We start from the raw sequence: 25,649 nt of genomic DNA, 5'->3' as shown, positions 1-25,649 counted from the left end.
GAAACATCACCATTAAATTTGTTAACTCTAAAGAAAAATTGACTAACATATTCACCATTTCTTCAAGAGAACTAATGATCGATTATATTTGCAACAAGATGAGCACATACTATCGATATGTTCCAACTTGAGAGAGTATTATAATTATATAAATAAGAAATTTATTCTATATAATCTGAGATATTATTATAATGTGAGTTGATCTATATAATCAAGAATATCTAGATTATATATTTATTTAGATTATATATTTATTGTTAGAAAAATTGTTTATTCATTCTCATTATATAGGATATCAAATTTTCTATGTATTATATTGACTCCTTTTTCTCAATATAAATGGCTCACTCATGTTGTCTAAAAAAACACATTTTCATTGCAATGCTTCTCTCTTCCCTAAAGTTTAATAGTAACTTATCTCGCATTAAAATCCTTTCAATCTTACGTCTAAACCATATTCATTGTTGCCAAAAAATATTTTTGGTAACAACCTTTCATGTTTTTCCTCCCTAATTTCCAATATCATCCCCACCTCCATCCAGTCTTTCTCCACTCTGACAAACTCTCCACCATGTTTCTCCTAAAACTCCAAAAGCATGCCATAAGATTATCTTTTGAATTGAACTTTGCAAGTAATTGAGAAAAGTTTGATCCTAGTTGTTGGCCTTTGGATGCTAGTCAATCGTTTATAATAATCTTTTCTGAAGCTCGATGATTTGAACTCTGACTTGCTCTTTCACAACCAATTCCTCGAGCAGTGCAAGATTGATGTTGTTAAATTTTAAAGTCTTAGAGTAGGTTTCTGTTATTTTTCAAAGTTTCAAAGCTTCCTTTTCAATCTTTTGAGTCTGGAATTCAATTTTGGCTTGGTTAAAAAGTGATATCACATTCCTTACCTCTTCTTCGAAGCTAGTAGAAAATTGTTTTGATGGAAAAGACGAAGTCTCATTAACCATACTTTGAATTTATTTGCATTTTGATAGAGTTTCCTTTGCAAAGTTTCTTCAGACTGTAGCAAAGTCGAACTTGCTACTTTATAAAAATTGGATTGATTTGCAGACCGAAAAGAGATCTTTTTTTCATTTCTTCCGTAATAAATATGTGTTGGGACAATTTGCGTATCCTGCTATTTAATTATTCTCCGCTTCTTATTTTTTGTTGTCTTATTTCCCCAAAAGGCTATTTAGTATAATTTTTACTGCCCTTGATTTACAAAACTTTTAACATATTTTGGAAATTTTCTTCGTTTAAAAGGTTTCGAATCCAAATTGCATGTGAAATTTAAATTTCTACAAGTGTTAGTAGAAATAATATTAATAACATTAATTTATTTCGTAAAAATATTTATCTGATATAATTTCACACATTTAAATTAAAAAATATATTTAATAGCTAACCTAAATAAAAAGAAACCCAAAAATATTTATTTGCTTTATTTAAAAAGTTTTACTAATAAAAAATAACCAAAAACAGAATCGTACTTAATGTGGGAATATCTTACAAAGAAAATATACAACTTTCTACTTAATGATGAGATGAGCAGTGTCTATAGTTGCAGGAAATTGCGTTAATGTTAACAGTTTCAGCACAATTATGCAGCTCCTGCACCATTGAAGTATTATTTGATTAGGGCAATTATCATGTCCACACTTCTCTGTTCCTTGACACTCATTATATATCCATAACACTTTCAAAGGTGTATGTTTGACAATAATTACATTGAGAAGACTATGTTGCTCAAGAAAAACTAAAAGTGTTTTCAATTTAGGGTACTTGTTGTAAGAAACCCAAATATGGACTTAAACAGGACACGCAAATTGGTAATATCGCTATAGATTTCTCGAATTGTGTACATATCGATGCATCCATATCATCCATGGCTGAAGAAGCGACGGGAAAGATTGGGGGTGGGGGGGCAAAACTTAATTCATTCACTAAATCATATCTATTTCAACTTAACATTACAATTAAGGAGACAAACCAAGAATTTTGAATATCAACATCGACTGCTACAAAACTTGTTAAATGACCAACCACGGCTGCACAATGCTCAGAAATGATACATTACCTTGGATACCCACAGACCAACCAAAGGCCTGAAAAAAGAGAGAAAATGGAATTCAGCTTTTGTATGACAGCTAAGGAACGATGTTAATACTCTCCTCACGACAAAATATTAAATACCCCCCTCCCGTATTCATATCCTTAAGGCTTTCTGTCAGGTCTTTAACCCTCTAAGGAAGCATCAAGAAGGGCATTCCAAGAAATTATCAAAAAAGATCATCTTACGGTGAACAATATTTCTATCAATTTGTTTTTTAACAGAACCTAACAATGTCATGATTCATGTAGTTGATGAATAATGGGATAAGGCCATTGCTATTTGTTTCTGTTTGTAGGTCTAACTGCTAAAATAAGAACTAATGAAAAATCTACTAACCAGCCTGCCTAATGTTCACATAACAAATTGCTTACAAGGACATTTAATTAAAATTTGGTACACTATTGTTTTAAAAAATATTACAAGTTTAAATACATGTAGAATGAAAAAGTTGAGTTTGGTTCCTAAAAAATGTGTTCTTTGTTTTGGTCATCTAGTGTCTGTGATACAATGTTAGCATGTGACACTTCTAACAAAATTTTAAGATCCGTAAAAAGTATTATTTATTTATTTATCTTAAAATGAATGTTTAAGACAAAAAAATAATGATTTCAAATTTTAGAGGGATGAAAATGAAAAAAAAAATATTTTAGACCCTAAAATCAAAACTTGTTCGTTTTACAGGGACTAAAATTATATTAAAGTCAAATTGCATTATCAAGCAACAGTGATGAATCACCCAAGCCCCCAAGAGCCCGATACTAATGGCTTCCATGGCTCCCTATTCAACTTTAAACTGATCAAGATAACAAGAATTCTCGTGTAAGCTATGAACAGAATGTAGCAATAATTTTACCTCAATTTAGTGTTACACGAAAATGCAGAGTGAAGAAGGTTTAAATCACCCCCATATCTTCCACAGTATGTTAGCCTTCCCACGGAAGCAATTGAGTTGCTACTTTACAATACAGTTTACTGAACAGCATCATTTCCAAATCTTTTCACCAAGAATTCATCCAGCTGACCCCAGTTAGGGGTATCAGATTTACTCAAATCACCCAATGGCAATGACCGTATGCATTGGAGAATATGCTTGACATCTCGATATAACCTAGCAAGTGTGGAGAATTTAAGAACAAAAAGCAAAATTACTCAATTTTCTAAAGTTCCGTAAAAAATATTTCTACACAATATAACTTGTGAAAAGTAAATACCTATTCTGTGCTTGAGGAGTGCTAATATCAAATCTTGAAAATGCTTCTGAAATTTGTGAGTGAAATATAATGACCACTTGCCTGAAAAATAGAAAACTTGAGAAGTGAGTTGTAGGAATTAAGATGATGTGAGCATATTTTACAATAATTTTTCTTTCTATGCAGACTAAGTTTTTTTCTTTCTTTTCATTGGGAAAATAAGAGAACTTTATTTTGAAATTCATCACAGAAAATAATGTATATCCAGGACATTCATCACCGTCACCTTTTCCCTCCAAATTCCATCCAAAATACCTAAATGGGTTATTACAGTAATACTAAATCAGCATCATCCATTTGACGATCTTCAGATATAATATTTCAACCACGGAAAAAAAAGATTGCTTCATTAGACACCAGAAATCACACCGAATAATTGAACTCAAAGCTACTACTACTTTTCTCAGAGCCTAACAGAAAATAATCTATCACCTTATGTTACGTAGAAATCAATATCATAGAATTAAGAATGAATTTGACCTAACTCAATTCTAAAAGCTTGCTTAATGGGTGAGGATTGTCCAATAAAGAGTACTTTGATCATACATCTGAAGTGGGTTCTTAACCTTAACCTAATATAAAACCCAACATTTTAATATCCCAGCATAAGAAACAACAGGTACAATGTTCAGTAGTGTACTCTTGATTATGATCTGTAATGAACGTACAAGAAAAAAAAAATGGAGATTTCTACAATTCTTACCCGAAAATTGCTTGAACATCTTCTTCATTCAAAGTTCGAGATAGAACACGTTGGAGGTACCCAACTTCCTAATAACAAATTCCGAAAATAATTAAGTTTCAATTAGGAGATTGCTTAAGAGACAGGTGGGGCACAAAAGTAGAACTCAAAAAATGATAATTCCATGTCACCCTACACCATTATCAACATATATATAATGACTAATGTCAAATTTGCTAGCCTATAAGTGTTTAAATTATTAAATCGTTTGTCAAATAGTTTATTGCACATCCGTTAGAGGTTTATCTAAAATTTGATTGTGCAACAATCACTCTACTAATTATTGCAAGAAAAACCAAGTGAAGTGACTAGTAAGCCACCATACTCTCTCAAAAAAGTTATTTTTTCTCTTTGGGATATTCATATTTATGCTTTAAAGTACCAGATAGGAAGATATTCATTCATATTAAAATCCCGGCCAACTTTAAAAATCAAGCAAAAACAAAAGGTCAAAGGCAGAACACGAGCATTCTAAGAACTTATATATAACTATTTACCTTAGTAAGGGACCGGGCAAATTGACTAGGCTGAGGGTCTGCATCCTCAGGTCTATTCCAACTCTCAACAATTTGAGGCAGCCCACGTAAATGTACTAGTAATCTTTCTCGCATTATTTGAACTAATTTACTATGTATTTCATCTCTATGAACTTTATAATCCTGGAATGGAAACATACAATAGTAATGCAAATGTTATGACAAAAACATTCTCAGAAGTTCTTAAAAAAGTAGGGCAAAAAAATGAATAACTTTTAAAAAAAATTATACATATATAAAATGTATTTTATTGGAGAAAGAAGTACAAAAAGTAGGGAAGGGACAAACAACACTATTAAAGGAAGACACTTAAATTTCATTGGTGACAAAACTGAAAGAATTTGAAAATCTCCTTAGAAAAGCAATAACTTCTAGTTTTGCTTTTTATCTAATTATTATAATTTTTTCAAACATGCTTTTAAGTAGATAAAGTCAAGTTTGAGAGAAAAAATAATCTAATGTACTATATAATAGGACCATATTCAGGGATCCTTATTCCTTTCCCCAAAATCAATTTTTGATAAAGGCTGCAAAATCTTAACTGTTGACCACAAGAACGGTGACATAGTAATGCAATTGCAACTATAATTTCTTGTTCAAGTCTCTAAAAATATTTCCTTTTCCTTTCAGATGATAAAAAAGGGGAATCAGAGGAAACGTAATTAAATGTAAAAACTCTTTCCACTTATTCAAGTACAAGTAAATTTTCACTATATGAACAAAACCATCATACTTCCAACAATCATTCAAAAACCCTACATATGATAAAACATCTGTATAAGTCTCCCTCTAACAGAGGACTAAAGGAATAAAGATTAAATAACAATGTAGCACAAACCTGTGCAACCCGATCAATCTCAGAAAGCAATAGTATTTTTCTTGTCTCGGGTACTTTAAGAAAAAGAATCTGCCGAATCTCTTATACCAGAAATGAAGAACAAAGTTATAAAAAAATCAATCCATACGATGAAAAACAATAAAATAAACTCAGGAAATACATTAAAAACTTCATTTAGGTGAGTGTATTTGTACCAGGAATAATAGCATGTACAAAACTGATGACTTGACTTGCCAATGCCAGGTGTTTAGATGTGATGGACTTCAAACCAGACACCTGCACCAAAACTAAGAATTATAAGACACTAGAATGAGAAAGCTCCAAGTAAATTGAAATGGGATCAAGATAGACAGTGAACTGGGGTGAGGGAGGAACCCAGTACAGAAGTACAGGAGAAGTAGGGAAGAACTGTTGAAAAGCTACACTAGTTGTGACCACCCCTAACCGCAATGTCTAAAAAAAGACTACTTATGGAGAGGCTGACCAAAAAGACTGAGTGAAGTGTTGGTGTGGAGCTATTGAAAGAGTAGCCTTTAGTGGGTTAATGAGGCAGACGAGCAGGCATACTATGAATGTCATTGATGATATAGGCATGTAAAATGACAAACTATAGTCTGACACGTGGCATCATAGCAGTCATCCTTTTGTGGAGGGGGATAGGGCAAGAGGGACACCATGAAAGATATCGTGCAAGACTAGAAAGATTTGGAATTTAAATTACATTAAGTTTTGAAAATTTGGATCCAGGATCGAGTGCAATGAACCTAGAATCCATGTAGCTGACAGTATTCGGTGAGAATAAGGCTTGGTTAGTACTGTTGATTGTTGTATTTATGGCCTATACAAACTATAATTTATTACAAGATGTGTCAAATAATTATAAGACCTGGCTAAAAGACCAGTGATACTTTATGGTACTGAATGTTGAACAATGAAGTGCCAATAAGAGCAAAAATTAAGTGTGTAAAAAATGGAAATAATGAGGCAGATGAGCAGGCATAAGATAGATATTTCAACAAAACAAAAAATAGTTAATGAAATAAAAATCCAATTAAAAGATGCATAGGAAGGAAGACCTGAAAACATAAGGAGAAAATATTAAAGACCCACATATATAGGTTGAGGGGTCGATTGGTACATGTAAGATTTGATGCACATGTATCTAAAAGGTACCAACAGTTTTGAGAACAATACTAACAGTACCTGCATAGCACCAGCCCCGAGCACAAGTTGGCATGTTCTTGTATTGAAAAACTTCAAGATTTCTACTACACGGTGAACAACTTCTGAAGATAGTGTTGGCAAAAGGTTGTTCATATCAATGTACTCTGACAACATCTTCAGCAATATTAAGCCACTAGAACCAACATGGCAAAAAGAGCCACTTTAAAATTTACATGATGACAGCAAAAACAAAACTAGGAAAAAAATCATAAAAGACTAACAGATAGTAGTATATTTTAATAAAATAATAAAGCCTACCTACACAAAATATTCAAGAGAGATAGAGAGAACACTGAAAACAGAAACCCAAAGGACAGACGGTGCAACTAATTGGGAAAAGAGAGAAGTTGAATCTAGATAACTAACCAGTTTACCATGTGATAACCAACACCCTTGTAATTAAGAGCCTGAGATGCAGATTTTTTATGGTCTTTCTCAGTATTGTTACCATGTGCTGATGTAATCCTACCGTGACCTTTATTTGGTTCCATTGAATCATCCAGGGATTTGGATCTATCTGATGTTTCATTATTCATAGACGCTTCAATAGAATTAGCCCGCATAATTTGATGTTCAGCACTGGACTGTGCACTGTTTGCCATTGGCATAGAATCATCGTTGGTGACCACACCATTGTAACTGGTTGCATTATCATCCTCAGTGTCATTGAAGTTCTCAGAAGTCAAATTATCAGATGTAAAAAGCATATTGATGATGGATTGAAATTCATCAGGAACATCTATCTCCACCCAGGTTTCCTGGTCAAGCACTGCCTTAATCTTTGACATCTACATGCATAGAAGCAGCCGTTAAAAATGATGTACAAAGATTTCAGGACAACGAATGCCATACAAAAACACAAAAATTAAAACTAACCCGAGATTCATGCTGAAAATCAACAAAAGCCTTGGCTTGTGATTGCAGTGTCCCACGGATGCTATATCCCAATCTCCCACCAATCTGTTATCATGAGCATGAAAAATAAATCAGGAAACAAAAGCCAAATAATTTTTATATGCCAAGTTTTAAATCAATATGAAAATATATACTTTTTCTGTAGCAGTAATGAACTCCTGGGTAATGCTATATATGGCTAGAAACTCCTGCAATTTCAACCTAGGATGAAGAATTGCACGGACCCCTAGAAGCTTTGCCCATCTTCCATGAGCAGCATCACATGCTGCAAAGACGGCTTCTGCGTTTTCTCGCAATATATCAGCTCTGTTTAGAACCAGATTCTTTGAGAACATCAAACAAATGGGACAACTAAAACACAAAGTTATTGCAGAACACAAAAAAAATCTGAAATGTATTCTCTCTTATTTTTTATGATTTTTTATTAGTAAGTGAATTCAAATGATGTCCCCAGTATCTTCATTTTTAAAGAGATGAAAACCCTGAAAGTACCATTTGTTAATAGCAAAAAGAAATTCAGTACAACAGCAAAATAGCAGCAGAAGGGAAATGGGACAACTAAAACACGAAGTTATTGTAGAACACAAAAAAGATCTGAAATGTATTCCCTCTTATTTTTTACGAGTTTTAGATGTAGTAAGTGAATTCAAATGATGTCCCCAGTATCTTCATTTTTAAAGAGATGAAAACCCTGAAAGTTCCAGTCGTTACCAGCAAAAAGAAATTCAGTACAACAGCAAAATAGCAGCAGAAGGGAGATAGATGGGACAACTAAAACACAGTTATTGAAGAACACAAAAAAGATCCGAAATGTATTCTCTCTTATTTTTTTATGAGTTTTAGAAGTAGTAAGTGAATTCAAATGATGTCCCCAGTATCTTCATTTTTAAAGAGATGAAAACCCTGAAAGTGCCATTTGTTACCAGCAAAAAGAAATTCAGTACAACAGCAAAATAGCAGCAGAAGGGTCTAGCATAGCTTACATACTGATTTAATCGTTGAGGTGACAAGGTATTAATCTTGCATGATAAAACAAATTACTCCATATTTAATGTATCGCCTATGTTACAATGTCATTCCCAATTGTTAATAAATTAATGCCAAGTGATCATGAAGCTTGTGTCATCTATCACTACTTTCACAAGTGAATAACAGGAGTGAACATTCTAAAAAATGTCATCCACAGCCTTTAATAAGAAACTGAAAATGTACAATCAAAAAGTTAAAAAACGATGTTTTACCTAAGCTGGAAAACAGTATAATGATGCAAAACTACAACACAAATGTTTTTTGTTTCAATTGTGCCCCCCCTCCCTTTCATATTTGGCAGGCATACTATAAAATGACAGAATAGAAACTGTTAAAAGATATAAAACCATTCATGTGTATCCATCTAATAACTTCAGCTTTTCGGATAAATTGGGTCTTGACATATAGTGTGTTATTAAGAAGCATTGCTACATAACGGACTCTATAAAGGTTTAATCTAATCCTCTCAAATCTATATATCGGAAACAAGAACCAAGGTTTAACCTGAAATTTTTTGACATGTTGTAGGAGCTCACAGCATCAATTGATTTTCCCTGAAATGAAGAACCCTTGGCAACACTTCTTTGTGATGAATATGGCAAAAGTGTAGTACCATGAACCTCACTTTCTTGGGATGTTTCTGCAGCTGCAGCACCATGAGCAATAGCTGCCACAACTGAATCAGCAGCATAATGACCATCACGGTTGTTCAAAATCCATTCAATGGCCCTTTTCACTTCAGCAGCCCGCACTAAATGTGCCTGCAATCACTAAAAGGAAAAAAATCTTATTACATCACTCTTAAAACAACTTAGTTGCAAAATAATGTATAACTGAATTCAGTAACCTGCATATGGCATTACTATGCTTCTATAGCACACTATTGATAACTATGCCCATGCACAGCACAGCTAGCATGATTTCACTTTTAGAGATGGCCAAATATCAGTAAGTATCATCTCAGCTGATGTATATGTATTTATAAAATTATGAGGACAATTATATTTCAAAGAGGAAGGCTACAGCCTATGTTCCTTAACCTAAAGCTAGGTACACCCAAAAACAGTTTTAATGAAAGCTGTACAACAAAATAATATCGCCAATTTCAACAATCCCACTCAGACTGAAGCATATAAATTGTATGCACCAAGCTTAGAACATATAAACTGAATTCTAGACCATGTTAAAGACTTTGAATGTGTGGTAGCTGGTCATTAGTGTTAATGAATGCAGTAGTTAGTTCCTTGGACAACAACTTCACCCTCACAAAATGGAAATCGATCTCTACATGTTTTGTTCTCTCATGTACCACTAGATTGGAGGCAATATGAAGGGGGGATATTTTCACAATATAGTTTCATCTTCTCAACTTCACAAAAATTCAACACTATGGAATAAAAGGCTTTTCACTTGAATATAAGTAACATAGATATATGCATTGAAATGTAGCAAAAAAACAGGAAAATTTATTAGATGTAAAACTGAGAAATGTCATATTACAAGTTTCTAAGTTTCAAATATTTGGAATAAATATTACAAAATGATATGGAATTCAATGAAGATGTCAGACACCAGATACAGGCTAGATGGTTAAAATGAAGAAATGAATCAGGGGCTGTTTGAGACCTACCAAACTCAAAATTTGTTGTATTGCTATACATTCAGCTACACTCTATGATAGTAAATAATGGCTTATAAAGGGGAAGTGTGAGAGAAAAAGGTAGTAGTAAAATTGACAATGTTTAGGCAAGAGAAGTAAAAATGATCATGTTTAGATCAATGTGTGGCCACAGAAGAAAAGGCAGGATACAAAATGACTGTTCACAACAAAATACTGGTTGGCACCATGATGCAAAGACGATAAAAATTTGGTTAAGGTGGATTGGACATCTACAAAGAAGGCACTATAGTGAAGACAGTATATTGCAGGGTTTTTAGCTATGTGGAGAGGGGGACTACGAAGCACATCGGATGAAATTGTTAAAAGCAAGCTAATAGTGAATAATACACCTGGGAATTTGGTCTTGAACTGAACTCAATAGCATCGTGCAAACCATGCAGTAGACCTCACGTATATTGGGATAAAAAAATTGTTGACATTGGTTATTGATTTTGAGTAAGCTTGTAATTTAGATATTTTTTATTTCTGAGCATTTATATATATGTAGATAAATTGTTTAATTTGTATCCATAATCTTCAAAATGGTGACCATCTGTTAGATTCCTTCCTTCAGAAAACAAATTAATTCTTTTCAGGAACCAAACAAGGAAAAAATTGAGAGAAGATAGAAGGAAGGAACTATTTCGTTTAGTAACCAAAAGATTGTTCACAAGTGTACCCAATGGAGCACAATCCTTTCACACTAGATATCCCAGTGGACTATACAAAACAAAAAAGATACGCTCTCTCTTCACTAGGAGGGCTATTTACACCCACCGTTAACTTCCAAAACCTACCAATCTCCCCTCCTATTCTTTCTTCTAAAATATAGTTGTAGTCCGTTTGGTCAGTTCAGTCTCCTCCCTAACACCATCCTACTATATGGCATAGTGGTTGTGTGGTCAGCATGGCCACTCCACACAATTATTTGGGATTGATACAATGTTTGCACACTTGCAATGAGTTCAACACATAATTTCACAACAAAGCTACATGATCTTCTATGTCTTTCACATTTATTTATCTTATAAGAAAAGTAATTTAACAGAAAAAAAAAAAAACTAAATGGAAGATAAGAAATCCTGAGACACTTAAACACCAGACATGACACAAACCCCAGAACACAGCTAATGTCTATAGGACACCATGACACTGCAGAAACACACAAATAGTGAGAATTGAATTACGATTTTCTATTCACCTTCTAAAAGTGAAGGTGTTGAGCTTCACAATGGCACAGCTAAAATAAATCCCAGCACACAGCTAAAAGAAGCATATCTCTTAAAACAACTGCTCAAGTCCTATGGTAATGAGCCTCGTGTTTTGGGTTTATATTGTTACTATTATTATTATATTTTAAGTGATTTTAAATTTTAACATTTATAGTATAGTAAATTAATCTGACATCCCTTGAGATTTTTTCAAAGTACACTTCACACCCGCTTTTTTCACCAGTACAGTGGTCTCCCTTTGCAGACAATCTTAAGGAGATGCATATGTAGTGTGAAAAGAGCTGACAATGGAAAGTTTTTAAAACAAAATGGAGGTTTGTGTAAAATTAAAAAAACTGGGGTCTCGATGTAATTTGAGAAAACTTTAGGAGGCATTAGTGTAATTTATATTTTATAATATAATGCAAATTGAATTTGGCCCAAGTCCTAGCTTTATCAGAGAAGTGTTTAAGCCAAGAGAAAAAATATTTTATAATCCACACTGCAAATGAGTATCCGACACCTGTCCAAAGAGTGTCAGAATTCAAAAAGTGCTGAACACGTGACAACTCTTTAGGAGCCGTGCCAAGGCTTCCTAGCCATAAACACACATCATCTATATTTTTAAAAGTGAATACATTTCAAAAGACTGCAATATTCTAGTCTAGACATCTAACAAATTAACAATTGCCAAGTATAAATTACCTGTACTATCAAGAAAATAGCACTCAAAAGATGAACAAAGCAGTCAGATGATAGACTCCTCAACTTGCTAGCAAGTGATGCACCTCCACCTGAGTTACTATTTAGGATTAGCAAGTTGAAAATAGAACAGATCCCACAAAAACAAAACACAATAGAAGCACATAAAAGTATATGCTAAAGAAATTCTCACCATCTGCATCTACAGTTCTGTCTCCAGAAAAGAACTCTGACTCTGAACCTCGAGAAGCAAGAACTGGAAGCAACTCAGCAACGGCAGTCTTAATAGCATTCTTCATATCACCAGTCAGTGTATCTCGATAAGTCCTCAGAACTGAGGGAAGTTTAGCCTGAAAATAAGGTAATGTTTAACCAAATTAAGCCAAGTCCAGGTCTTAATAGCACTCTTCATATCAGCCCTCGGTGTATCTTGATGTTTTATAGCAATGTTTCTCAGAAGAACACCAAGCTCATGCCAATAAAGAATGTGAAATCACTTAGCATGCATAATTCCCAGCACAAAGAAATACCAAGGGAGATAAAAACACATCAAACAAATGAGTAGCTAAAGGAGCCAGAAGAAACAGGGTAAACTAAAGAAGAAAAATCTTGTCTGGTACACCCACTCATTCAATGAAACATTTTCATCTAATCCAAATAAAGTTTATTCTATTCTTAGCTTTTTTATAGCTTAACAATGCAAGTCTTGCTTATAGATATGAAAATTTTCCCTCAAGCTTGGGCAGTATATTTCGGTCACATAGAACACCATAAGCACGCCTTCATTTAATCCACCCCAATCATATTCTATGGTAAACATCTCTCTCAACATCTCCATTGTTTTGCATGAGGGAGAAAATGATATAGCCGCGTGACTTGTATGGTATGGTGTCCAATTTTTACCTCTAAGCTAAGATTGGTGTGCCTCCATATACTTGAATTTAGAGGATGACCAAAAAATCAAAATGAGTTATGCACTTAGCCTAAAGCTAGATACACTCAAAAAGTATCTTTATATAATCTTTACAACAAAATAATAAAAACTACTTTAACACTCACCCTCAAGCTAAAGCATATAAATTGTATGCACCAACTTTGATCCACCATACTTTATGTCATGAATTCAAGTGAATTGCAAGGTCACAAAAAATAAGCAAGGTGAGCAATATATAAGTCACAATACTCACAAACCTATTGCCTTAAGGTTTTGGGTTGCAGGTATTGTCTTAGTCTCTAATATAGGTTTGCTCATGGCTCATTGGAGTAGGAGAAGAATCCTAAGTTTGTGATTTCTTCCATCAAAAGTCTTCTTGACAGGGGTTTCATGAGAGTGTGTCTAGTTGTGGTGAATGACAGTTCAAGTAAGGATCATCACTAAGGTACTCTAAGTTAAGAAATGTTTTAGCTTGAGAGAAAGGTGTACAAATGTGAAAGGAACTTACATATGAGAGGAAATTATTATGAATTCAAGTGAGTGGGAAGGTCTCACATTCGGTAAAAATGAGGAACATAAGCAATATAAGAAGAAAGACTCACAAACCTATTGCCTTAAGATTTTGGATTTGATGTAGGGTTTTGGTCTCTTATATGGGTTTAGTCATTGGTATCAAATCTTTCGTGTCTCAACGTCAAAAAACCCACAAGTCTTAGGACAACAACTTTTCCCAACAGAATGACAATCTATCATTGTGCATTTGGTTTTCTAATGAAATTATGGATTGGAGGCAATATAAAGGGTTTTTTATTATCACTATCATTTTTCAACTCAACTTCACAAAATTTCAACTCTTGAAGGAGTTGCTTAATTCAGACAAGTTCATAGGAAGCCAAAGCCATAGATCTATATTCCACCCAATTCCATAACACATATCAGGTCTTGTAATAGAGAGATAGATAAGTTTTCCCACCAACCTTATATTTTTCTCTGTCTGAAAAAGTTTCACCTCGGTCCAACATTAGCTTTTGATTTGGGTCCATAGGACTATCAATGAGCTTGTAATTCGTCAAGTCTATCTCTTACAATATATATGTAAAGCATATTTTGTTTATGAAACTACAACACCTTTTGGTTGAGCCACTTCAGTACCAAGAAAGTCTTTAAGATAGCCAAGGTCCTTGGTTTGGAAATGATTGAATAAGTGCTCATTTAGTTGAGAAATCCTTATAGAAACTGAATGATCTGTCTCACTTTGTTTAAATCCAAAACTCTACATAGTGAAACTAACAAAATTTACCAAACCAAACTTTAGGTGACAGATTTAGTTCATAGAGAGACCAACATAATTTACAAGTCAGACCATACTCCCCTAAGCAACAAATCCAAGAGGTTGCTCCATATAAATTTTCTCCTTGAGGACACCACAAAGGAAGACATTTTAAATGTCAAGCTAGTGAAGTGACCAATGATGAATAGTAACCATATTAAGGAAGACATTTTAAATGTCAAGCTAGTGAAGTGACCAATGATGAATAGTAACCATATTAAGGAAGAGCCGAATTGTGTTGATCTTGACCACGAAAGAAAAAGTATCTCAGTCAAGGCCATAAATTTGAGTATATTCCTTCGCTACCAACTTTAAGTTGATCAACTTCACCATTAGGCCCAACTTCAACATAGACCCATCTACAACCAACAACCTTCTTCCCAGGGAGAATAGGGACAAGCTCCCATGTGCCATTGTTTGCATAAGCCTACAATTCATCAATCATGGTTTATCTCCATCCAAGATTACCAAGTGCCTCATGGATTGCTTTAAGAGTGGCAGTAGTAGACAAAGAGAAAACAAAAAAAAAGTATAATTGAGATAGATGATGATAACTCAAGATGATTGGAAACATTTCCCAATAGCAATGGGCCAATCTAAATTGGAGACATAGGAAGATGTTAAGGAGGAAAGATCCATGGTAAGGGAAGTTGTTGGAGGATAACTGGAATCACAAGAAGCTTAAGACATTGTGGAAGGAGCTCTTTGTCTTCTACAATGACATGTAAGATAGGGTGGTGAGACAACATTAAGTAAACTATGACAACTGGATGAAGGCAAATCTTCATTAAAGGACTGGAAAATGGAAGAGGGAAAACCTATTGAATGTAAGTACAGGTTTCCCTAAAGGACAAGAAGAAAGGTGTGTCCTAAAAAAGGTGACATGAGTTGACATATAATACCTTTTTGTGATGATGAATGCATGGACAAAGGACCAAGAAGAAGGCTTGGGATTAGAATATTTTTTTCTATTGGGTCTTCGTATTTGTTTCTATATTGTTTTGTAATCAGAGACTCTTTAAGGACATTATTTTCATTTAGCTAATTAGATAACTTAGTGGATGGGTCAAGTAGTCTTGAGTCCACAACATAAATAGGCTTATATTGACTTTTGTAATTAGTTTAAGACATATTTTGAATAGAAACTTATGCTCTTGAGAGAAATTCTTTCTAGATTCTTGAATAGAATTTGTTGTTCTTATCCTAGAATTGCTAATTTAAAGTGGCAAATCTTTCTCGATTTAGCAATCGTTCTTGATTGTGGGGTCTTCCTCCTTTTTCAATCTCCTTCCATGTTTTTCTTTCCCTAATTGTTCAGTGGAAATTGTCAAGAACAATTAAAAGCTTTCGTAACATCTCTAGAAGTTTCCACAAAGCATTATTCTTCTTCGATAGTTTCAAATCATGCATAGATTTAATTGATTGCATGGATCAATTTTGTATTTCTTACAAAGAGAACTTTAAGCCTATCTCAACTCAAAAAATCAGCTTGTAAAGTGAGGTTTGCACCTACAATAATTTAGTCATATCTCTAGTCGATGTACAATCTCCAATACAACCCACACACCAAGGATTGGATATCTCAAACGTGAGACTAGATATTTACTTATAGGTGGTACAATAGCAAGTGACACAATATATCTAACAAACCTCACTAGAAAAGGTTTTGATACCATCTTAGAAAGTGGATTTAGGTAAAACTCAATCCTATAAAATCGACTTATAAGATCAGGTTTGTCCCTACTTACTATAATTCAGCCATATCTCTAGTCAATATGGAATCTCCAACAAAACCTCCTCACAACAATGAATGGACATCTCAAATGTGGTCCTAGATATTTGTGGGTGATCCAATAGTAGGTGACACGTGATAGGTTCAACAAATCTTACTAGGATAGATTTTACTACAAACTTGAGAATGAAATATGGAAAAAAAAAATAGCTTAAGAGTATGTATCATCTCTTAGCTCACTCATTCATGTACAGGAGTTCCTTACATCAAATATACAGAAAATAATGATAAATCCTACCATATAGGTTTAATAGGAAACTATGCATAAGTTAGCCTATTCTAATAAGCTAACCTATTCTCAATAAGTTACACAATTCTGAAAATGGCATTTAGAAAAGAAAAAAATGCATGCAATTTCAAGAGGTTGGAAATTGGAATCATATGCATTGGATTAATATGGAACACTAAAGACATTGTTTCTTTGTATATAGTAGCTCAGAAACAGTAACGTTCTATATGGCATGAGATCTCATACAAAGTAATTTTTCTGCTTCTTTTCTTTCCTTCTTCTATCAGTTAGTATTTACATGTCTTGAAAAAGGATAATGGACAATCAAACCTCAAAAATAAAAAGGGGAAATCTCACTGCACTGATCTTACAAAAGATTATTCCTCAACAAAAAGTAATACTCAAACTTTCACAACTAGCCTAAACAATAATTTACTCAAAGATAAATACAGCTAATTACTTACAGTTCTGAGCAATCCAATTACAGTAGGAAGCAGACAATCTTTGAAATTATTGCTTTCCTCTTCTTCCAACTTTACCTGATCATGAAACAGATTAGATCACAAACTGCATCCTCAAATTTCACAACTATATGACTTTACATTGTGCGACTTTCAGCTACTCAATCATTGGAAAAAGCCAAAACAGAGTACTCAATTAATTGTTGGGCAGTGTGTAAAAATTAAGTCATTAAGAATCAATAAGAACTTTTTTTTAATAAAAGATGAGCAAAAGCATCTTAGTATACAAGTAGAGATGACAAATAAACCAGTCCACCTGGGTATTATCAGAACCTGTCCCGATTTTGATGGAAAATCTCCGCATTGACAGGGTATGGGTATGAGTAATGCCCAATGTTTTAAATTGGGTATGGGCATAAATATGGGTATGTACATACCCGCCTCATTTGTGTCCCTATATATATCCATCACTATTTTAAATTACTAAACCATCCTTAATTTATTAAGTAACCTACAATACTTTTTTTTATTGTTCTCTTTGATGCTATCTCTTTTCATTTGAAGAATCCTTCTTTTACATTATACAATTTTTCATTCTCTCTCTTAATTGTTCAACTCATTCGATATCCATCAGCTTCACTCATATCCCTATATTAATTTCTCTCATCATCATTCCAAATACACATTTTTTTTCCATTATGCGATTTTCTTAAAATGATGCATTGCATTTTAGGAAACGTAAACTTCAATTGTATCGAATTAAATCATTTAAGGTTTAGGGTTTAGGCATAACCCAAACCGCCCCGCCCCATTGCCATCACCATATACAAGACTGCAATCCCAACTAGATTGACACCCCAGTCTATATCAATCATCTACAACACACTTAAATACCATTAAGAAAAAGGGAACAAAAACAAACCCTAGGCTAGCATCATTTACCCTTCTATCATTACTTTATTTTACTACTCATCTATGTTCCAGCACACACGAAATTGGATTTTGGATTCTTCATGTGTTTTCTCAACAAAAATCTTACTCAAATGCATAAATTTGAAACCTTTGCACTACCCTCCTAAACACAGATCTTTCTTAGAAAGAGATCCTTCATAAGATAAATAAATATAATAATCATACCTCACACCTTAGTTATGCAGCTGAAATTAGTAATGTTTAATTCAAAGGTTTGGTTCAGCTGCAACTCTCCTATTTCTTCTCTCATAGTACCTCACAATAGATGCCAATGCCAATACCAATCATGTGCAAGTTTAATAAGAAATAGTGACCCATTTGTTTCTGCACTGCAAAGAGGCTCTTTTATGACATACTCTGGTTGTGATTCTTGATCAACCCAGGATTTGTCCTTTCTCCTTGTAGATTATTTTAAAAGAAAAATATTTTTATTGAGTAGAAGAGAGGTTATGATATCCTTTAGGGAGATTACCAATGAGGGGGGTATGATATCATTGCAGATTGATTGAGTGTGCTGTTTTAGCAGTTCATTCATGTACATGGCAGAAGAGTAATGTTAATATTTTCCAGGGTGTCTGCTTTCCCATTTATTTGTCGAAAGATGTTTTTATAGCCTCCTGATCCTTGGTAGAGCTCATTTCAAAGGAATTTCTATTATTGATTGATATGCAAAGAGATTGTGAGTTTTGTTGCAAATGAGATAAAAACAGTATCTTAAAAGATAACAATACGTTAAGCAGGTTGTTTATGAAGTTTACTACTTCAAATTCATACAAATAAAAAGTTACCGTTCACTTTTTCTTTAGTAAAGTTAACCTATACGTGTTTACATGAACTCCATCAGAAATGTAAGTTCCTATTGGCACAGTGATAATAAAGCACAACTCATTTTGCTGTATCTTGACCCGTTAAAGCAAAAGAAACCCCATAGGAAACAGTACCCACTCAAAAAAGTAATGGTAAAGATTTGAAAGATTTCCACCACAGGAGTCATAGAAAATTAAAGAAAAAGCATTGAGAAAAATAAACAAAGATACAATCTTACATCATCATCCTTCCCATTCATTGGAAGGGAGGCTGTTGCTTTAGCTTTGGATAAAATTATCCCATCTTTTTCTGCAGCATCTTGTAAGGAAGCTCGAATAAACTCTGCTGAAAGAATGCTACAAAATAATACAATACATTACTAACTGTCCAATACAAAATATAACTTTAGCCTTTTCATTCACATATTTAAAATTTTAGCAATGTATAATAACCAAAAGTCAAGATTTCAAAGTTCAGAATACCAATGGACAAAGAAAACATGTTTAAAAAACAAAGAAGTTTAAAATATTTCAAAATAAGATGGAATTACTTCCTAAACATACTATTGAAATCATTAATTGCATAAAATTATTTGATATGATTTTTGACATAATTGATAGATTGAAGAGCCAATCACACAGTAGTCAGAGTAACTGCTCAAATTGGCAGAATTATAAGATTCAGTACAGAAAGTGAGAGTCATGGACCAAATGTGTAATGAACCAATGCTACCCAAAGCCAGAAACTGAAGCTGAAGTTTCTGTAGAGAAAAGAATAATGATACATTGACAAAAAGCACTGTTCTTCCTTAGTGAGGAGAGAAAAAGTTATTTTATTTATCTATTTCTTCCTATGTGTCCGTCCTTTGAGATTGAATGTGAAGATGAATAGAATAAGGAGACAGAACAAAGGTATAAACTTTGGAGATTGGACTAGAACTAGGTTAAGTTGCTACTGGATAGTAATATTCAATGTATGTCTACAATTTTGTTCCATAGACTTAAGGTTAGAATGTTTTGTGATCAATTCCTGGTTTAAAATTATTACTATCAGACTTATGAGTATGGTAGAATACAATAGAATTACACATTAACTCTATGTATTTCAAGCTATTTTTTCATTGTGTCTAAATCTTATGACTCAATAGGTAAATATTGATCAACCCATCTAAGCAATTAGCTCAACGCTATTATCTTCTAATTATTACTCAGCTCCATAAAATCAAGAAAGTAGAAAGCACTGTTTACTGAATTTTCAGATGCAATTAGTACATCATAAAAGGTGTACCTGTTTATGGATTCTATAAAGCCTATTACATGATCTCTAAGATGTCGAAAGCAATGTAGACCACTGAGCTCATCTCCATCCTGCCAAAGTTACAGGAAATGAACAAGATAAATTAGAACAGAATTTTCTCTTCAACTGTCAGGAATCCCATCATGCTCTGTCATAAACAGTCTATCAAAAAAACTACCCAAGTTCATCAAAATGACTGACATCAGCTAAGCATTAATCTCTAGTTTCATCAAGCAAAATTAAAAACAGTATACATCCCAAGACCATCATATACAAGCAAATACATCTGCACCATATTGCACAATGATTAAAGGGATACCAGTAAATGTTGCAAATCATCAGTCACATCCAGTGCTCCAGCACAATCTGCAGATGCAACAAGCTGTATCACAGCAAAACCACATCAACTTGAAAGCCTCAAAAATAGCAATACTAAAACACAACCAGAATAACAAGAAAAAGGTCAAAAACTAAACAAATAAATGCCCAACACTGAATCAATAAGCATTGCTAAACAAAAACAAATTTGGAATATGTTTATCACTAAGAGGAGAGGAATAATAAGTTCTAGAATTCTCTGTTAGATTCTGTTACTGCTTAGTTGCCAATTTGTTAGATTGGTTAAGAGAAATTCTGTTAGAATAAGCACGTGACCTAGATTAGCTAAATATCATTGTAATTTCCTTAATTGAGTTGCTAAATAGAATACCGATCCTCTTCTTTTGTCCTTTTGGGCTATGTAATACCCCAGCAACTCTCAGAACTACAATGAGATCTTCCGACCACTACTCCAGCGAAATGTGATTTTATTTTTTTTGACAACATGTTGGTTTACAAGGCAATTGAAGAATTGCATTGGAAACATTAAGCATGAGCGGTTTCCATTAGGGTTGCACACCAATTTTCTTGAAACCTCAAAAGTGTTTCTTTGGACAACAATAGGCAGAATATTTGGGGCATATGGTGATGCATGGAACTATAGCCCCTGATCCAACAAATGTACAGTCCATTTTCGATTGGCCACAACCAAATACTTTGAAAGTGTTGCAAGGATTCTTAAGATTGTCGGGATTTTACTGCAAATTTATTTTATTCATCAAAATGTTGCATTCGCTCAATTGTTGACCAATCTACTAAAAGAAATAAATTGTTTTAGAATTCAGAGACTTTGACACTTTGAAACGAGCTATGGTTAAAACTTAGATTTTATCTCTGCCAATTCTATTTTACCTCTTGTTGTGCAAACAGATGCTTCAAGAAATGCAATTGGGGCAGTCCTTCTCCACTCCTGCCACCCACTTATTTGTTTCAGAAAGCTTCTTTGTCCCTGCATGATGCATGCATCCACTTATTTACGCAAACTCCATGCTATCACTAGTGCAGTGAAGCATAGGTGACAATACTTAATGGGTTATTGTTTTATAATCCAAATGGACCATTGTAGCTCAAAAGAGCTCCTGAATGAAGTCATTCAAACCCTAAAGCAACAACATTATTTACTAAATTATTGGGCTACCATTATGATATTCATTTTAAGTCAAGGAAGACAAATACAATTGTTGACACTTTTCCTTGACTCCCATAAATAGAATTTGTGGCGTGTTTGTCCTTCTTAGTCCCTCAATTTATTTTTCTAGGCGAATTGAAGCACAACCTTCAATTAGATCTTTGTTTCAAGAAATTCTTGATAAATGCACCTCAAACTCGAACTTGGACTCAGTTCATAAATTTAAGTTCCATAATGGTCTATTGTTGCAACACAGAAAGATTTGAGTAAGAACCACTTTAACATTCAAAGACCTCCTCCTCAAAGAGCTCCAGGAATCTCCTATAAGAGGCCACACTAGCATCCATTGTTTGTCACCATCATGGTTTCCCTAAGAGCGTCATGTTGGATCGAGATCCCATTTTCATTAGCAAATTCTAGACAAACCTATTCAAGTTGAATGGCACAATTCTTCGAATGAGCTTTTCTTATCACCCACAAGCAGACAAGCAAAAAGAGGTACTAAATCGAATTATTGAGCAACACCTTTGAGCTTTTGCTCATACCAAACCTGATCAACGGCTTCCCTTTCTGCCTTGGGTTGAATTTCACTATAGCACTTCAAATTACTCTGCTTCAGGTTTCTTTTCAAATCATGTATGGGAAATTGCCTCCTTCCATTCTTTCCTGTGTTAAGGTATCATCTCCCATTGCAGCTTGTGATTCACTTAATCAGCAGAGATAAGCTTAGGACATTACTCCACAAGAATTTGTCAAAAGCTCAAAAAGATATGAAAATCGCAGCAGATTAACACCAAAGGGACCTAACATTTGAGGTTGGCTCATGGCTACTTTTGAAAGCACAAAGGAGCCCCCTTCCTACTCTAACGAGGTTTCATTCCAATTAGTGGACAATAGTCCATTAGTTTCTCCATTAGCTACAGTGGGGTTCAAGAAAATATCTGTAAGTGGAAGTTCACTTAAGATGGCTGTAGTGCAGTAGCAAGGTCTTTCTCCAGATGACACTGCTTGGAAGAATCTTGAGGGCAAGGTTGCTTCTGATGGGGTGGTATCGATGTGAACATGCAGAGAGAAAGACCCAGACCATTAGGCCCAAAAGGATTGAAAATCAGAAAAGAAATTCAGAATATGTTTATTACTGAGAGGAGAGGAATAATATGTTCTAGAATTTGCTGTTAGATTCTGTTAGTGCTGAGTTGGCAATTTGTTAGATTGGTTATAAGGAATTCTGTTTGAATGAGCCATGGTCTAGATTGACTGCCTATCATTGTAATTTCCTTTATCGAGGTGCTGAATAGAATGATGAGCCTCTTCCTTATCCTTTCTTGAGGAGGTATCTCTGACCTTGAATACAGAGAATCATTTCCCCCATCAGCATTCATGACACGACAACTAGTAATTAAACAACCACCTTAAAATTCCCAAATTAATCCACAACCTTACCAAACTACAATAACTCTAAAACACAAGCACAGGTTCGCATGGGACAAACTCAGATACAATTTCATAGGTATTTTCGATGTTGCTTATGTTGATCTTTACCGTAAACTTTTATTACGCCAACTACTTATATAATTCTGATTGTATAACAGCTCCAAAAGTATGTGAGGAATTACATCTAAGTTTCTCCTCTAGCGCAAATCTTCACAATCCTACTCAGCAAAGTTTCGACACTCACATCGCTACACTCTTAACAAAAACATCAACAACGGCGGAAAGCAGAAACATCACAACGAAAAATGCAAAAGCAAGAGTACCAATTTGAGAGCTGAGAGGGCCTGGTTGACGTAGAATATAAGCCGGAGTTTCTGTAGGAGCGCCAAGAGGTTGGTCCGGGTGCCATTGAGCTCCTGAATCTGGCGCGCGTCCTGGACCAAATCGGCGTCGAGTAGGCGAATAGTATCCTTGAGATGGCGAATTTGCGTGCAACCGTGGAGGATCTTAGCATCGAGGTCCTGCAGCTGCCCCTGCGCCTCGAAGAACGAGGACGAGCGAAGCGAGATCTCCTTCACGAGATGGAGCTCAACAACATCGAGGTAGTGCGAGAGCTTCTCCTGCAGCGCGAGGTTCTCGGCGACGTTGGCGAAGGGGCAGGCAGCGCGGAACGTGGCTCCGTCCTCGAGGCGGAAGTCCTCCTTGAAGTAGAGCGCGGGGACCTCGCGTAAACAAGCGACAAGCGCCTCACCCTGGCCGGAGGACGCAGCGGCATTGGCGAGGTCGTTGATCTGTTCCTTGGAGGTGTGGTTGCGGATGTCCTCGAAGCGATGGTAGGCCTCGGCGATAGGCACGACGTAGTGCTGGAAGTCCGATCGGGAGACCTCGGAGGCGGCCTTGGCAGCGGCGATTGGCGCGAATTCGGGCGGCGCAACGGCGGAGGCGGATGACCACCAAGCGCCCCAGGAGGCGGCGTCAGAGGCGTGAGGGTTATTGAGGATCGATGAGAGGCTTTGAATGGAATCGGAATTGGAATTGGAATTGGATTTGGAAAGTGAGGCAGAAGAAGAGAGGGAGGTGGGTGACCTTCCCCACGATTGCTGGGAAGGTGGGGAATCCATCACATTACGATTGCGATTTCAATTCAACTCTGCTGATGATTCTGTTACGTTAATGTGATGAATTCCTGAGTCTGAAATTTTTTGGGGTTCGTTGGGATCTGAAAGAGAGAGAGAAGTGTTGTGCTGTGCTTTGCTTGGAAACTGAGGACATTCGGGATCGGATCACACACCGGAGAAAACTGGGTGGGGCTTCAAAAATTTAATCGCACCACCATCTACGAGTTAACCAACATATCTCTCTACACTCGTTCCAAATCTAATCTTATTTCTTAAAATTATAGAGAATTTCTTTTTATCAAATAACTAATTTTCGTAAATCAATATTCTTTTAATTATTATATTTTTATTTATGCTCATGAAATTCGGATTATTCATATTCGGAGTGTCACCATCAAGAACCGTAGAAGACATACCACTTGTGTCTTATGTAAAGTTTATGAAAAATTAGTTTCAGATTAACAATATTAATTAGTTATATATAAAAAATATAGATGCATCTATTTTATATTTTTAAAGTAAACTATATGGGACGACTTAGGCTGAGCAACATTTATCATCTCAAAAGAAGATATTGTGATTAATTTGGTATGTGCAGGGTAATTATTTTCAGACTAATATTAAAATTTTAAAAACCGTTCACAATTGTAATTGTAATTAGAAATATTAAATATTATATTTTTAGGGGTTAAGTATGTTTTTTTTAAGTATTATAATATAAAATTGATTTTTTTCTGATTTAAATTTTAGACTATCTATACATCTATCGTATGATAGTATGGAAATAATTGTAGTGAATTCTTATGTAAAATGTGTTGGATATGAAATCAAGACCAATTGGGTTAGGTTGACTAAACACCGTGTTTAGTGAGTGGGCTTAATCATTGTACACCGTTAAAGCGCAGGTGAATATTGTTCTGTGGCTTCAAGTGGAAGATTGTTGGGTATGAAGTCAGATCAATTGGGTTGGGCTGACTAGACACCATGTTTAGTGGATGGGTTTAATCATTGTGTTCTTTCTATAATCTTTATTTAAAATATCATTGTGCTTGTAATTAGTGTACAACATGACAGAATGAAAACCTAATAGTTGTCCATGTAGATGTAGGTTGCAATTGGCGACCGAACCATGCTTCCGCGTGCGTTTTTCCATCAAAATGATTGTTTGTTTTTTCAGAGATTGATTCGTTGTTTTGATTGGAGAATGATGTTCACTATAACAATTTTTAATTTGATGAAGTAAAATCTCAAATTGAATTAATTCCACGTATAAAAAAAATAAATTAATGTGTTATAATACAAGAAGGAAAAAACATATTTAATCGTATTTTTAATTGATTTTTTAACTTTAAATTCATTTGTTATTGTTTTTACAAATTGTTATTGATGATGGAAAATTCTTTGAAGTTCAATGTATTTTTTAACATGCAAGGGCTTTTTCTTCATGCACCTCATGCGAAACTATCAAATAGTCCAATTTAGTATTCTTACGGAAAGATCATTTTCGAACATCCTTTAATAAGATTTATCATCGTGGAAAGAGCTTTCTTGCAAAGTT

General features: G+C 34.6%; 1 protein-coding gene across 1 annotated transcript; it reads right to left on the bottom strand.

Moving 5' to 3' along the window:
* Positions 1-1,733: 1,733 nt before the first annotated feature.
* Positions 1,734-24,365, bottom strand: LOC137820182 (vacuolar protein sorting-associated protein 54, chloroplastic). Its single transcript, XM_068624096.1, has 19 exons — positions 23,297-24,365; positions 20,352-20,414; positions 20,024-20,103; positions 18,975-19,092; positions 16,961-17,035; positions 12,405-12,561; positions 12,215-12,303; positions 9,143-9,399; positions 7,744-7,915; positions 7,571-7,654; positions 7,061-7,482; positions 6,674-6,827; positions 5,665-5,746; positions 5,471-5,550; positions 4,594-4,755; positions 4,058-4,125; positions 3,316-3,396; positions 2,958-3,212; positions 1,734-2,096 (listed from the first exon to the last, which is right to left on the bottom strand). The coding sequence occupies exons 1-18, from the start codon at positions 24,092-24,094 to the stop codon at positions 3,074-3,076; spliced, it is 3,081 nt and encodes a 1,026-aa protein (XP_068480197.1). The 5' UTR covers positions 24,095-24,365; the 3' UTR covers positions 1,734-2,096; positions 2,958-3,073.
* Between the last annotated feature and the right edge of the window lie 1,284 nt (positions 24,366-25,649).

The sequence above is a fragment of the Phaseolus vulgaris genome, chromosome 9, assembly GCF_000499845.2.
Source record: "Phaseolus vulgaris cultivar G19833 chromosome 9, P. vulgaris v2.0, whole genome shotgun sequence".
NCBI lineage: Eukaryota > Viridiplantae > Streptophyta > Magnoliopsida > Fabales > Fabaceae > Phaseolus > Phaseolus vulgaris.
This window is presented reverse-complemented; position numbering and strand designations above follow the sequence as displayed.